At 44.5% G+C, this 16,229-nt stretch overlaps 1 protein-coding gene across 2 annotated transcripts; it reads left to right on the top strand.

Moving 5' to 3' along the window:
- Window positions 1-639: 639 nt before the first annotated feature.
- On the top strand, window positions 640-10,464 carry LOC105005737 (beta-1,3-N-acetylglucosaminyltransferase lunatic fringe). 2 transcript variants are annotated; one of them, XM_029122502.2, is made up of 8 exons: window positions 640-1,358; window positions 6,218-6,266; window positions 6,639-6,741; window positions 6,952-7,105; window positions 7,311-7,396; window positions 7,644-7,809; window positions 8,676-8,761; window positions 9,111-10,464. In XM_029122502.2, the coding sequence occupies exons 1-8, from the start codon at window positions 909-911 to the stop codon at window positions 9,175-9,177; spliced, it is 1,161 nt and encodes a 386-aa protein (XP_028978335.1). In that variant the 5' UTR covers window positions 640-908; the 3' UTR covers window positions 9,178-10,464. The 2 variants fall into 2 exon arrangements, with proteins under 2 accessions (XP_028978335.1, XP_028978336.1); XM_029122503.2 differs by having other exon boundaries at window positions 642-1,358; window positions 9,079-10,464.
- The last annotated feature ends 5,765 nt before the right edge of the window (window positions 10,465-16,229 follow it).

Below are 16,229 nucleotides of genomic sequence, written 5' to 3'. Positions count from 1 at the left end.
AAACAACAGGATTTCGCCAGTATGTTCAGGTGTAATAGTGACCCATTAGCCTCCAGTCGGTAGGTTGTTTTATGTACCCTGACAAACGTCTTATATTGGCCTCTGTCTGGTGAGAACAGGCTCGTGAAAAAAGGCTTTGTACTGTGGAAGAGGAAACATTCTACAGATCACTAGATCTGAAACCATGTTTACTGGCACAACTATTGGAAACGTGTGTGTGTGTGTGTGTGATCTGTCATGTACTTTCGTTGGCAGCACTACACACGTGTCACTCACGCGTCGCTCCAACATCTGTCCGCGAGGCACCGCGGCCGCCAACATTCCAGAACACAGAACTGAGCTGAACGTGCCTGGCTTTATAACAGGCAACCGTTTATTGTCCCGCCATTAGCAACTCTCATATTAATAAATGTTTTACCCCCCCCCCCCCCCCAAAATAAACAAAAAAGTCTTAAATGTTTGAGTCAATTTACATTATTAGAGCGAATGTGTGTGACATAAATGATAATACATACAAGTGACAGTTGATTATATGTATAATAATAATTAGCTTTACACAACTGAGTACAATTATAGGTCGTTTATGTTAGGCTACTAAAATACGCCTCTTGCTTCTCCGTCACTCCCAGACGGTGTGCGGTCCTAGTGGAAGGAGAGAAGACCAGTTCCGCCTACTGGTGTGGCTCTCTCGCCCCTTAAGTGGTGGACAAGAGCAGAAAATTCAATTTGTCTAGACTATAAATATTTGAGAAAGCGAGAGATAGAAAGACAGCATGCAAGCCAGGATGAATTGTCAAATGTCTCCATAATCTCAGATTTTTGTCGGAATGGAATAGTCTAGGCTTTTAGTGCTCACCATTTAATCAGATTTTCCACTATCTGTCTTAGATTTGTACACTCAAAGAAAGATGTCAAACGGAATCGGCAGAAAATGCACGGTTTTCACGACTGGTGGAGCGTCGTTCACCTGTCTAGTGCTGATGTTTGTTCTCGCAGCTATTAACAAATACCGGGGGGGTGTCGTGGAGGACGTTTCCACCAGGAGAGAAGTCGGCAAACGCTCGCTGCAGAGTTTTAATGAAGTGGATAACAACAAAACCGTTAACCAAGTTCCAACTGAAGAACGGCTCGCGGAGAACTCGCAGCCCGGCCAGGGGAAGGTTTTCTCGGCTTACTTCAGTGAGTTAAGCCGGGGTAAGCGTTCTGTGGAGCAGAGAGGGGTGAGGGCTACGGAGCCCTCCCCACTGGAAGACCTCAGCCCGACGGATCTGTTTGTAGCGGTCAAGACGACCAAGAAATACCACCACATTAGACTTGAGCTACTGCTGGACACATGGATATCCAGAAACATGCAACAGGTATTGAAAAAAAACACTTTTTGACGCACAGTGGCTTAGCGCATTAGGCACTGCTTAGCGAAAGTAGATAATCAATGCCAATGCATGCAGACGTGCAACAGGTAAGAACAGGCCTACTATGCGACATAGTACGTATAAAGAATAATGTACTCGTACGAATAATTAAGCAGTAATTACAAGTATGTAACCTGAATCCTAATACATGCAAAGGCTATGTTGTCGTTAAATTGCGGTAGTTATTTTTTTCTACTTTTCGACCTGCACTGTTGATAGCTGTTACGTTGTCTTTCGACGAGAGATTGTAAAACCCTGGTATGAACAACCGCGTCTGTGTGTGAGAAACCCTGAGCGGAATGCCTTTCTTACAGCTAATTCGCTGAGTACCAGACTACCACTTCGTTGAATACCGTGTAGTACTCCAGTGAGTGCAGTTTACTATACCGGGTCATGGTTGTCGACCACATCATACCGCTAACCTCAAGTTGCTCTTGAGAAGGGTGCCTGTACAGATAATAAAACCGTAGCAGAGCAAACCAAGTTGAACTAGTGGACTGTGATGTATCCTAAAGAGTAAACAGAATAACAGCATATCTGAGCAACAGAAGGCTTCATGATGTCGTCCGTTATGGTCCCAGGGGGTTCCCCAATTCCCCTGAAAGACCTCCCTGCATATGAGTGTGCGTGCGTGCGTGTGTGTGTGGTATGCTTGGACAACCCGTAAAAAATACACATTAGTTCCGCCGGCTCGCTTTCATCCCTCCATGCTCCGATTGCTGTGCGAGAAAGTCAGACGGCGACACGTTAAACTTGAGCCTAAGAGGGCGAGACCCTGCCGTCGCCACGCCATCCCGCTCTACCCGGCTCATACTCTTTCCCCTCTATCTCTCTGTTTCTTTCTCTGCTTGCTCGTCCCACAGTGAATAACCGAAGTTAACTATAGTCTGTCATGTTTATTCAATTGATTACGGTTGAGCATTGGTCTAGTAGGTCTTAGAAAACTCATTGCATCCCGCAAACCAAACCTGGCTTATGTTGAGGTAACAGGAAGGGAAAGGTGCTGTGTTTTAGTTTATTTTTTGTTGCCATTTTCGAGTCTGTTCTCACGTTCAGGTGTATTACGTTGCTTTCCCTGCCCCTGTAGATACTGTTAAACTGCTGAGTAAGAAAATACCTGCACACACACACACACACAGAGACACACACACACACACACACACACACACACACACACACACACACACAGAGACACACACAGAGACACAGACACAAACACAGACTTTCTCACACCCTGGGAACTGTTGTGGGAAGTGAAAAGGTGTGTGTGATCTTTAAGACCATAAACACACACCCACAGATACCTTTGAAAATGTCACCTTGGGAGTTGTTATGATGTATTAAACTGTATGTGTGTAACCAGAATTCTGGTATCGAACCAGACTACTAAAGAACATTGAAGGTGAACCCCCATCAGAGACACAATGAACCCTGTTGAAATTGCCAAGCTTTTTCAAAACCAATGTTCAAAACAGTTCTCTTACTTAATCTCAAATCCCACCTTGTCTCAGACAAGTCACCACCAAACACAATCCCAATCAGAATGAGATTGTGGTGCAGCTGGTCGTTTTGGGAGGGGGATGTACTGTTCTTATTTTGTCTTCTAAACCAATCATTGGTTTGCAAGTTGGGACTTTTCAGTTGGAAAAAGATCTAGGTGGAGGATCGTGTAACCAGAGTGCACTTTGAAACTATACTAGATGTCAGGTATTAGACTAGACTTAAGTAGGTTTTGGGTCCTTCTAAAATGTTCCTCCGTTTCTTTCTTGTTTTTTTCTGTCGACAGTCATTTTCATTTATGCAGCTACCCCCCCCCCCCCCCCCCCCCCCCACCCACCCACTCTGTTCGTATTGTTCTGGTAGTTTCCTGTGTTGTAAAACTGGAGTCCTGGCTGGCCCACTAAGCCCCAGTCCTAGCCCCCCCCCCCCCCCCCAGCTAAGTTTCCTCTGTGGTGGGGTCTGAACAATGACACACACACAAATATGCACATTTGAACACACACAAGCTGGTTTTCTCTGAAGGTTCCAGAGCTCCGCTATGGGCTGACAAGAACACACAGCTGGAGGAACACATGGGCACAGACCGAGGCTCACTAACACACACACATGGATGGACGGAATCACACACACACGGGTAGGGACACGTTAACAGACACGCACACACACATGGATGGACGGACGAACGCACACGTGACAGTGTTATTTAATATGAGTGTGAGACCAGCAGCCTGGCGGAGAGAGGTGGAGACGTCAAAACACGGACCTGTGTGTGTGTGTGTGTGTGTGTGTATGTGTGTGTGTGTATGTGTATGTGTGTGTGTGTGTATGTGTGTGTGTGTGTGTGTGTGTGTATGTGTGTGTGTGTGTGTGTATGTGTGTGTGTGTATGTGTGTGTGTATGTGTGTGTGTGTGTGTGTATGTGTGTGTGTGTGTGTGTGTATGTGTGTGTGTGTGTGTGTGTGTGTGTGTATGTGTGTGTATGTGTGTGTGTGTGTGTGTTAGAGAAGTGCAGCACCCTCCATGGTAAGGGGTAGAGAGCGGTCCGTGTTTTTCCCATGTGCATAATTTAATTTTCTCTGCTAGGCAGGGGTTCCAGAAGCGCCTGTGTGTGTCTGTGTGTGGTGGTATTTGTGTGTGTGTGAATTGTTATCTGTGTGTGTGTGTGTGTCTGCCTCGGGTCACGCCTGACTGCTACTGCTTGTCTGATTGCTGACACACACACACATATTATTTCCACTCTCATACACACACACATCGCACACACACACACACACTCTCATACACCCACACACACACACATCACAGGAGTCGGCCTGATGCCAAGAATGTGTCCGAGAGATTCAAGTACAAAGACTGTCCCCATGAGATCTAGTTAACTATAGCAGCTGTATGTTAATTCCTATGTGTGTGTGTGTGTGTGTCTGTCAGTGGGGGTGTGTGTTTTAGTGATTGGTGGCTGTGTGTGTGTGTGTGTCTGTCAGTGGGGGTGTGTGTTTTAGTGATTGGTGGCTGTGTGTGTGTGTGTGTCTGTCAGTGGGGGTGTGTGTTTTAGTGATTGGTGGCTGTGTGTGTGTGTGTATATGGAACACTAACACACACACAGATGCACACAAATACAACGACACACTCACACCTACAGTAACAAACAGAAGGAAGCTAACACACACCGTAACACACAGCGACACACCGTAACACACAGAGACACACCGTAACACACAGAGACACACCGTAACACACAGAGACACACCGTAACACACAGAGACACACCGTAACACACAGCGACACACCGTAACACACAGCGACACACCGTAACACACAGAGACACACCGTAACACACAGAGACACACCGTAACACACAGAGACACACCGTAACACACAGAGACACACCGTAACACACAGAGACACACTAGCCTGTTTAGCAGCTGTTGTGGTGGTGACTGATTGATAGTTCACCAAACAGTTTGGTCAGATTCAATAACTGCTCTGTCTGTCTGTCTGACACTCAACACCATCCTTGGACTCTGGTGGATAAACTAACCGCACACACTATTTGTGTGTATTTCAAAAGGGAGCATTATACTGGAACATATCAAAGGAGGGAAACCGGACCACTGTCACCTGTGTTGAAAAACAGAACTGTGAACTGATGACGCTTACGTTTCAGTTGACACCAGCTAGCTGCTGAAACAATGTTTCCAGTTTCAGTTGACACTGGCTAGCTGCTGATTTATTTATGTTTCTCCAGTTTCACTCCCAAACGAAGTGTGCTAATCTGGCGAGCCACCAGAACACCTATTCATATTTTATTGGTTTCCTTTATTTTGGCAGTTGACTGCTTATCACAGCTGCCAAAGGTGTTTGTCAATGTGAGTACACAGCACTCACATTGATAAACACACTTCATAAAAACCCAGATTGACCCCGTGACCCTCTCCCAGTGGACTTTTGGAGATCGATCTGAGAAGGAGTAACCAGTGTCGTACCAGCTCCCACCTTGCCCTCTGTTGTGGTGAAAGATTCAGCAACTGAAAGCAACCAGATCCTCTCCCATCTCCTCTAGTCCTCAGGGTGTAGAATGTAGGGTTCAATGTAGGGGTCAATGTAGGGGTCAATGTAGGGGTCCCCCACAAGCACACGCAAGGAAATACGCACACTGACAGCACTCACATTGACAAACACACACTGACACACACTGACAGCACTCACATTGACAAACACACACTGACACACACTAACAGCACTCACATTGACAAACACACACTGACACACACTAACAGCACTCACATTGACAAACACACACTGACACACACTAACAGCACTCACATTGACAAACACACACTTACACACACTAACATCACTCACATTGACAAACACACACTGACACACACTAACAGCACTCACATTGACAAACACACACTGACACACACTAACAGCACTCACATTGACAAACACACACTGACACACACTAACATCACTCACATTGACAAACACACACTGACACACACTAACAGCACTCACATTGACAAACACACACTGACACACACTAACAGCACTCACATTGACAAACACACACTGACACACACTAACAGCACTCACATTGACAAACACACACTGACACACACTAACAGCACTCACATTGACAAACACACACTGACACACACTAACAGCACTCACATTGACAAACACACACTGACACACACTAACAGCACTCACATTGACAAACACACACTGACACACACTAACAGCACTCACATTGACAAACACACACTGACACACACTAACCTCTTCAGTGTTTGTGTTTGTAGACATACATCTTTACTGATGAAGCAGATGACTGGCTGACCAACAGGATGGGTGAGTTACGATAAAACAAACTCACACAGGGCTTTTACTGGGTAGCTATTACTGGGTAGCTATTACTGGGTAGCTATTACTGGGTAGTATTGTATTTAAGTGGTATAACAGGTATAATATGCTGACTCATGGTAACTGTTTCCACACAGCAGTCGCCCCAATGAAACCAAGCTCTTTCCGCACAGAGATATCACCACAGAACCACCTGTTATGGAATTTGCCCCTTTTGGACATTGACAGAAAATGAAAACATTTCTTGCTTACATGTGTATTATGTAGGCAACTGAGGTGATTGTGACAATCAAATTGATCGATTAAGGGAGTGTTTGTTTGGTTTGTGTATGGATTGATTTACTGACGTTGGTTCTACAGGGAGACATGTGATCAGCACCAACTGTTCTGCGGCACATAGCCGCCAGGCTCTTTCTTGTAAGATGGCCGTCGAATATGACACCTTCATCAGCTCCGGCAAGAAGTAAGACACTCGTGCATGTCTGGACAAACACCGTAGTCCGAAAGTGAACTGATTGTGATAATAGCTGGAGAAGTCATCAAGTCAGTTGTTGAAGGTTCCTCGATACTGTTTGCTCTTGAAGCGTTTTAGGGTGAATGTCTGTGAAGCATCTGGTGTGAAACTCTATTCATGAAACATAATCCTTTGCCTGGCTAATTGTTGCGCTTCCAGGTGGTTCTGCCATGTGGATGATGATAACTATGTTAATGTACGCCCCCTGGTGAAGCTTCTGTCTCACTACAACCACTCCCATGATGTCTACATTGGCCGGCCAAGCCTTGACCGACCAATAGAGGCCACCGAAAGGCTTGGCAACGCCCACACGGTAAGTGGGATCAGGAATTAAAAACATGTTTTTCTTTGTAAGATATATATATATATATATATATATATATATATAATGTATTCTATATTAATGAGTAAATATGCATGTATGTTCTGGTTTATAATTGGAGTGTGACATGGTGGGTGTTGTCTGCCGCAGGTGTGTTAACAACCTGTTGATGAGGTCACGTGCGTTTTGTTTTCAGCGCCTGGTGCGGTTCTGGTTTGCCACAGGAGGTGCTGGTTTCTGTGTCAGCAGAGGTCTCGCACTCCGGATGATCCCCTGGGCCAGGTGAGAGGACGCGTGTGTGGCTGTGAGTGTGTGTTTGTGTGTGTAAGTATTTTGAGATCCACACCAGGTTAAACTCCCGGCGCGCTAAACTCCCGGCGCGCTAAACTCCCGGCGCGCTAAACTCCCGGCGCGTTAAACTCCCGGCGCGTTAAACTCGCAATGGTTCTGTTCTGTTGTTATTTCAGAAGTCACATGAGGCTAGTTTCACATGTTGACATTCTCTGTCTGTCTCTTTGTCGTTCTCCAGTGGAGGTCGTTTCACGGCGACAGCTGATCGCATCCGTCTCCCAGATGACTGTACCGTTGGATACATCATCGAGGCGTTGCTAGGGGCAAAGCTTATTCGATCACCTCTGTTCCACTCCCACTTGGAGAACTTGCAGCTGGTGTCACAAGCACAGATACCACACCAGGTATATAGAGACCAGATATACTCATACATTTACCCATAGATACCAAACCAGGTATATAGAGACCAGATATACTCATACATTTACCCATATATACCAAACCAGGTATATAGAGACCAGATATACTCATACATTTACCCATAGATACCAAACCAGGTATATAGAGACCAGATATACTCATACATTTACCCATAGATTCCAAACCAGGTATATAGAGACAAGATATACTCATACATTTACCCATAGATACCAAACCAGGTATATAGAGACCAGATATACTCATACATTTACCCATAGATACCACACCAGGTATATAGAGACCAGATATACTCATACATTTACCCATAGATACCAAACCAGGTATATAGAGACCAGATATACTCATACATTTACCCATAGATACCAAACCAGGTATATAGAGACCAGATATACTCATACATTTACCCATAGATACCAAACCAGGTATATAGAGACCAGATATACTCATACATTTACCCATAGATACCACACCAGGTATATAGAGACCAGATATACTCATACATTTACCCATAGATACCACACCAGGTATATAGAGAGCAGATATACTCATACATTTACCCATATATATCAAACCAGGTATATTGAGACCAGATATACTCATACATTTACCCATAAATACCAAACCAGGTATATAGAGACCAGATATACTCATACATTTACCCCACAGATTCCAGATATTCACATCCATATTCAATACATGGTTCCTCCACAGAGCTGCTACACCCTTGTATTAAGTATGCCTGCAGTCTGAAAGCCCTGTACTGACAGCTTGTGAAACTAATGTTAATGTGTAGAATACAGTCTAATTATCAGTTGTCATGTTGTTTCAGGTGACTCTGAGTTATGGAATGTTTGAGAGTAAGAGAAACATCATCAACATTAGAGGAGCCTTATCCTTGGCTGAAGACCCTACAAGGTAACACACTAACACACAACAAGCCATACTGTGTTGTCTGTTCCAGCAAGGCCAGCCAGTTGTCTGAATAGCATGTTTGTGTGAGCTAGCGTGTGTGTGAGCTAGCATGTGTGTGTGTGTGTGTGTGTGTTATCGTGTGCACATGTGATTGTTTAGAAGTTGTCAGTGGCGATTTCCATGCATTGTCACATTGTAACTTCCCTTTTCTTATGTCTCTCTCTTTCTCTTCCTGTTTATCTGTATCCCACCCTCTAATACCTCTCATTCACCCTCTTTCTCTTTGCTTCTACACCTCTTTCACATGCCTGCCCCTTTAGGTTCAGATCTGTCCATTGTGTCCTGTATCCAGAGACCCCATGGTGCCCAGCCCTCTGACCAGACACGAGGCACGGACGGACGGATGGAAAGTCAAGTGACGAGGGGAGACGGGGTTTGTCACCCAGGGTTTTGTCAAGCACTTATGCCGTATTTGGGATTTGGAGGCTAGTCAGGAGTTTTGGGGGTTGCTATGGCCTCATGGGACGCCACAGGATCTTTACCGTCACCGGATCCATATAACCTTTAACTTCTGACCTCTGACCTCCGTGCACTAATCACTAAGAGGCCTGCGTTGGGGAAAAGGGCAGGAGAGATGTTGTGAATGGAGTGGCTGAACGTAACTTGGCTCTGTGTGGGACTGTGTAACCCTGAGACAGGTCAGTGTTTAACTGTGGCCTGTGGTCCAGAATGTGTTCATCATTAGCGAAGCTCAAGCCTCATCTACCAGAAGATGCACCTCTTATTTGCCATCATGTGGCTGAAAGTGGACGACCAATCTGTTGTCACAACAACACAGTACAGCATCGCTTTCACAACTAATCAGTACAAATATCTGTTAATTATATGGCTCTGTTTTGCTTCTGTATGGAGCGACATTTCATGGGGATTTTTCTGAGGCGCTCTCGTACACCGCCATTGAGGTTAAAGGCTCTAAAATGCCGTTCCGGAACCCGGACGAATTCTACCAGTCAATGTAACGTTTTGTTGCCCGGACAACAGTGGAGTTGATAACAGAATGATTTGGCACCGGGCTCTAAACCTGTTGTACTTTAATATTTTAACATCATTATTTTAACCTAGGTTGCTAAAGAGAATGGTTCTACATCCTCCTTGGTGTTTTTTCTTCGTATCTGAGATGAAGAAATGTAATTTCTGATTATTTTCTTTTACAAAAAATGTCAAAGCAATGTCAATCAGGCCTTTAGTGTTTGTTGTGTAATGTCAATCAGGCCTTTAGTGTTGTTTAATATCAGTGCGTAAAGGTTCAGTATTCTTTTTTGGTTTACCACCGGACGGTTCCACGCGCTGGTGTGAACATTCGCTAAGCACTCAGAGTCCCCAGTGATCAGAGCTTGTATTTATGAGGCTCTTGAGGGACAACCTTTAACCCACATTGGGTTCTTCAGAGGTTCCACTTTGGAAATGTTCTCACCACGGTGACAAAAGAATCAGCAGTCGTTTGTGAAATGTCACACAGTCCATGTTTTGGAGTGCTTGTCAACCTTCGTTTGTTCAGGAGCGTTTTTGATTGTAGAGTGTTGTTTTTTATGATGATGTTACAGAATTTATTCTCCAGTATCTGGACTGTAGAAAAATACACTGCTCCAAAAAATGAAGGGAACACTTAAATCACACATTGGGGCTCGATGAACAAATTATATTAAAGGTCAAAATCTTTACATTGTGTAATTTCTGAATGATGTAACAACGGTCAATGGAAACCAAAATCACCAAATGATTGAGGGCTGGATTCAAACTCATACCGAAAATCTAAGTAAACAATTTAAATCACAGTCCCCCCACATGCCTGTATGCACTCCCAACAACATTTGGGCATGCTCCTGATGAGACGGCGGATGGTGTCCTGGGGGATCTCCTACCAGACCTGGATCAGGGCATCAGTAAACTCCTGGACAGTCTGTGGTGTTACTTGGTAGCGTTGGATGCACCGATACATAAAATCCCAGAGGTTCTCAATTGGATTCAGGTGTGGGGAAAGTGAGGGCCAGTTAATGGCATCAATGCCTTCGTCATCCAGGAACTGCCTACACACTCTAGCCACATGAGACTGCATGGGCATTGTCCTGCACTGCACCAGCGTAAGGTCTGACGATGGGTCTGAGGATTTCATCCCAGTACCTAACAGCAGTCAGGGTACTGTTGCCTAGCACGTTGAGGTGTGTGTGACCCCCCCAGACCATGACTCCCCCCCCCGCCAAACCGGTCATGTTAGATCTGGATGATGTTGCAGGCAGCATAACGTTCACCACGGCATTTCCAGACTCTTTCACGTCTGTCACATGTACTCAGTGTGAACCTGCTTTAATCTGTAAAGAGAACGGGGCGCCAGTGGCGGACCTGCCAATTCTGGTGTTCTTTGGGGAATGCCAGTCGAGCTGCGCAGTGCTGGGCTGTGAACACAGGTCCTACTAGAGGATGTCAGGCCCTCATACTACCCTCATGGAGTCTGTTTCTGACAGTTTGGTCAGAAACATGCACACCAGTAGCTCGCTGGAGGTCATTTTGTAGTCTGGCACTGCTCCTCCTGTTGCTCCTCGCACGAAGGATAAGATACCAGTCCTGCTGCTGGGTTGATGCCCTTCTACAGCCCTGTCCATCTCATGGTATCTCCTCCATGCTCTTGAGACTGTACTGGGAGACACAGCAAACCTTCTTGCGACTGCACGAATGGATGTGCCTTCCTGGAGGTGCTGGATACTGCCCAGCCTTGCTGTCTTGCCAGATGGGCTCTCATCACTACTGGGATACCCTCGCTTCAATGCAATTTGGGGGCCGAGTCACTGGCTTGTCGTTGTCTGTCCGTTGTGCCCATCATGCACTTGGGCTGTACTCTGCTGGCAATACTCAGCCTTCATTTCAGGGTGGTTGCGGTTGGTGGGGGTCCCTTTGGTTGATGCTTGGCAATGTGGATGGATTGACTTCCTGCCTGTTGGGCCCTGTCTGGGGCTTCCCCCAGATAGGGCCACAGTGTCACTGGACCCCGCTGTCTCAGCCCCAAGGTTTTACGCTGCTATAATATTGTCTGTGGTCACCACCTGCAAAACCATTCCCTTATTGGGGGTTGTCTTGCTGTTGCCTCTCCAGTTCCCCCGTGTCACTTTAATTTGCACCAAAACTGGTGACGTTGATTCACAATCGCTTATGCTTCCTAACTGGACAGATTGATATCCCTGATGTTTGATTGACTTGGTGTTATACTGTGATGATTGTGTTCCCTTCATTTTTTGAGGAGTGTCGTTAAGTGCCTCAGGAGATTTAAACCCTTAACATAATACTTTATATCTCACCACAGTGGTTGCTATTTTCTGCTTTAAATAAAGCATTATAATGTGTTAAAATGTTGTTGACCATCCTGTTGGAATGTCTTTAATCCTTCATGGACCTGTGATGCTGTGCAGCTCGTTTTCCATGCCAAGATTGCCGTTCATTTGTTGAGGCTGGTGTGCAAAATGATGTAAATATGTGCCTTCACTAGGGTAAATTACTCTGGATTAAAATGATGTAAAGATGTGCCTTCACTAGGTTAAATTACTCTGGATTAAAATTATGTAAAGATGTGCCTTCACTAGGGTAAATTACTCTGGATTAAAATGATGTAAAGATGTGCCTTCACTAGGGTAAATTACTCTGGATTAAAATGATGTAAAGATGTGCCTTCACTAGGGTAAATTACTCTGGATTAAAATGATGTAAAGATGTGCCTTCACTAGGGTAAATTACTCTGGATTAAAATGATGTAAAGATGTGCCTTCACTAGGGTAAATTACTCTGGATTAAAATGATGTAAAGATGTGCCTTCACTAGGGTAAATTACTCTGGATTAAAATGATGTAAAGATGTGCCTTCACTAGGGTAAATTACTCTGGATTAAAATGATGTAAAGATGTGCCTTCACTAGGGTAAATTACTCTGGATTAAAATTATGTAAAAATGTGCCTTCACTAGGGTAAATTACTCTGGTTTACAATTATGTAAAGATTTGCCTTCACTAGGGTAAATTACTCTGGATTAAAATGATGTAAATTGCCTTCACTCGCGTAAATTACTCTGGATTAAAATGATGTAAATTGCCTTCACTCGGGTAAATTACTCTGGATTAAAATGATGTAAATTGCCTTCACTCGGGTAAATTACTCTGGATTAAAGATATGCCTTCACTAGTTTATGTTACTCTGGATTAAAATGATAAAGATATGCCTTCACTAGTTTATGTTACTCTGGATTAAAATGATAAAGATATGCCTTTACTAGTTTATGTTACTCTGGATTAAAATGATAAAGATATGCCTTTACTAGTTTATGTTACTCTGGATTAAAATGATAAAGATATGCCTTCACTAGTTTATGTTACTCTGGATTAAAATGATAAAGATGTGCCTTTACTAGTTTGTTACTCTGGATTAAAATGATAAAGATGTGCCTTCACTAGTTTGTTACTCTGGATTACAATGATAAAGATATGCCTTCACTAGTTTATGTTACTCTGGATTAAAATGATAAAGATATGCCTTCACTAGTTTGTTACTCTGGATTAAAATGGGTGATATCCTGGGGACTGGGTTATATCCTGGGGACTGGGTTATCTCTTGGGGACTGGGTGATATCTGACCAAAAAACTGCTTTTTGTCTGTTAACACCAGAGGTGGGCTTAGTGTAAATGAGAGATGGTCATGTGTAAATGAGGGATGGTCATGTGTAAATGAGGGATGGTCATGTGTAAAATGGGGGATGGTCATGTGTAAAATGGGGGATGTTCATGTGTAAAATGGGGGATGGTCATGTGTAAAATGAGGGATGTTCATGTGTAAAATGAGGGATGGTCGTGTGTAAAATGGGGGATGGTCGTGTGTAAAATGGGGGATGGTCGTGTGTAAAATGGGGGATGGTCATGTGTAAAATGAGGGATGGTCATGTGTAAAATGGGGGATGGTCGTGTGTAAAATGGGGGATGGTCATGTGTAAAATGGGGGATGGTCGTGTGTAAAATGGGGGATGGTCGTGTGTAAAATGGGGGATGGTCGTGTGTAAAATGGGGGATGGTCATGTGTAAATGAGGGATGGTCATGTGTAAATGAGGGATGGTCATGTGTAAATGAGGGATGTTCATGTGTAAAATGGGGGATGGTCATGTGTAAAATGAGGGATGTTCATGTGTAAAATGAGGGATGGTCATGTGTAAAATGGGGGATGGTCGTGTGTAAAATGGGGGATGGTCGTGTGTAAAATGGGGGATGGTCATGTGTAAAATGAGGGATGGTCGTGTGTAAAATGGGGGATGGTCGTGTGTAAAATGGGGGATGGTCATGTGTAAAATGGGGGATGGTCGTGTGTAAAATGGGGGATGGTCGTGTGTAAAATGGGGGATGGTCGTGTGTAAAATGGGGGATGGTCATGTGTAAATGAGGGATGGTCATGTGTAAATGAGGGATGGTCATGTGTAAATGAGGGATGGTCATGTGTAAATGAGGGATGGTCATGTGTAAATGAGGGATGGCCATGTGTAAAATGACCAAGGTCTCGCCAGAAACTTGGAGGTGGATATTTGATGCTGTTTTACCTCCTAAGGCCCTAGGGAACCTGGTTAGGGTAGATGGCATCATGGACTCTTCATGGAGAGTTGGGTTACAGGACACTAAACCAGGACCTTTCAGCTAGATGATGATCCAAAGCCAAGCGAGACAAACATTTCACTTTTACCACATAATTAAGCTTTTGCGGTGTCAATACCTGTCCCTGGACCTAAAAGCTTTTGAAACCTGTGGGGTGAGCTGAAGATAAGAGGGTCATAGAAGGATCTGGAGAGATTCTGTGCAGAAGAATGGTCTCAGATTCCTTAGTATGTGTTCTTCTACCTCATCAAGCATTATATGAGAAGACTCAATGCTGTTGTCTTTGCAAGGGAATGGTCCACAATGTACTAAAACCAGGGGAGACAGAAATATTTGAAAAAAATATTTGATTAAGAATTTGTATTTACTTAAAGAAATTACCTCTGTTAAGGAGGTTACATTTATAGATTTTATTCAGCAAGCTAATGAAAACTCATGTAATTTGCTTCTTTGCTCATCTTTACCAAGAGTGTAAGTGTGTGTGTGTGTAAATAGTCAAACCCTTGGCATCCCAAAGGAGGTAGACAATAATAAGTACTTGGCCAGATCAGTTCATCTCACTATCCCAGGGAGTTTCCTAGGCTGTGTGTGTGTGTGTTTCCTGGGTGTGTACCTGTCTGGATGGGTATTATTCCAGGCTGGTATGAGATCTTTCTGTCTTCGACTTCTTTCATATCCTCTGTTTTGGGGTAAATACGGAATAATAATGTGTCTTCATGTAATGACGGCCTTGGGATAATGATAATGCTGCAGCACCTCCCTAATGATAATGTGGCTACAGTGTCTCTCTCCATGAGCCTAGTGATAATGACACCGATGCAGCCAGTTCAACCCAGTGCGTTGCCTCTGCTACATTTGAGCCGGTTCAACCCAGTGCGTTGCCTCTGCTACATTTGAGCCGGTTCAACCCAGTGCGTTGCCTCTGCTACATTTGAGCCGGTTCAACCCAGTGCGTTGCCTCTGCTACATTTGAGCCGGTTCAACCCAGTGCGTTGCCTCTGCTACATTTGCACCGGTTTAACCCAGTGCGTTGCCTCTGCTACATTTGCACCGGTTTAACCCAGTGCGTTGCCTCTGCTACATTTGAGCCGGTTCAACCCAGTGCGTTGCCTCTGCTACATTTGAGCCGGTTCAACCCAGTGCGTTGCCTCTGCTACATTTGAGCCGGTTCAACCCAGTGCGTTGCCTCTGCTACATTTGCGCCGGTTTAACCCAGTGCGTTGCTTCTGCAGGCTTTGAGCCGGTTCACCCAGTCTGTTGCTTCTGCTAGCTTTGAGCTGGTTCAACCCAGTGCGTTGCTTCTGCTAGCTTTGAGCCGGTTCAACCCAGTGTGATCAGGTCCCTCTCCCATTACTGAAAATGCCGCAGAGGAAGTTCATGGAGACAAGCTGCTTAATGATTTCTGTGTACATTAAGACTCCATGTGAACATTTCTCTGACGTCTGCATGTAACTGGGGCTCTAAGCGCACAACAGGGGAAGACCCCGTTAGTGGTCGTTCTCACTCTAAATAGGACAGTTGGGATATTTTAGGGGTTCTTCAAATTAAAACTGGGGTAGTCCACATCCGTTCTTCAACACATTTCTAACGGTCCGCACTAAAGTATCCTCCCAGGGCATTTGAATAACACACTAAAGTATCCTCCCAGGGCATTTGAATAACACACTAAAGAATCCTCCCAGGGCATTTGAATAACACACTAAAGAATCTTCCCAGGGCATTTGAATAACACACTAAAGTATCCTCCCAGGGCATTTGAATAACACACTAAAGTATCCTCCCAGGGCATTTGAATAACA

Source organism: Esox lucius, chromosome 9, assembly GCF_011004845.1.
Source record: "Esox lucius isolate fEsoLuc1 chromosome 9, fEsoLuc1.pri, whole genome shotgun sequence".
NCBI classification, from domain to species: domain Eukaryota; kingdom Metazoa; phylum Chordata; class Actinopteri; order Esociformes; family Esocidae; genus Esox; species Esox lucius.
Note: the sequence above shows the minus strand (reverse complement) of the source record. Positions and strands in the feature narration are given on the sequence as shown.

Excerpts from the sequence above, each read along its gene's own strand:
- LOC105005737 (XM_029122502.2), top strand. The coding sequence starts at position 909 with ATGTCAAACGGAATCGGCAGAAAATGCACGGTTTTCACGACTGGTGGA. Across the intron at positions 7,106-7,310 it reads GGCTTGGCAACGCCCACACG|CGCCTGGTGCGGTTCTGGTT; the intron begins GTAAGTGGGATC and ends TTTTGTTTTCAG. Across the intron at positions 8,762-9,110 it reads TTGGCTGAAGACCCTACAAG|AGACCCCATGGTGCCCAGCC; the intron begins GTAACACACTAA and ends TCCTGTATCCAG.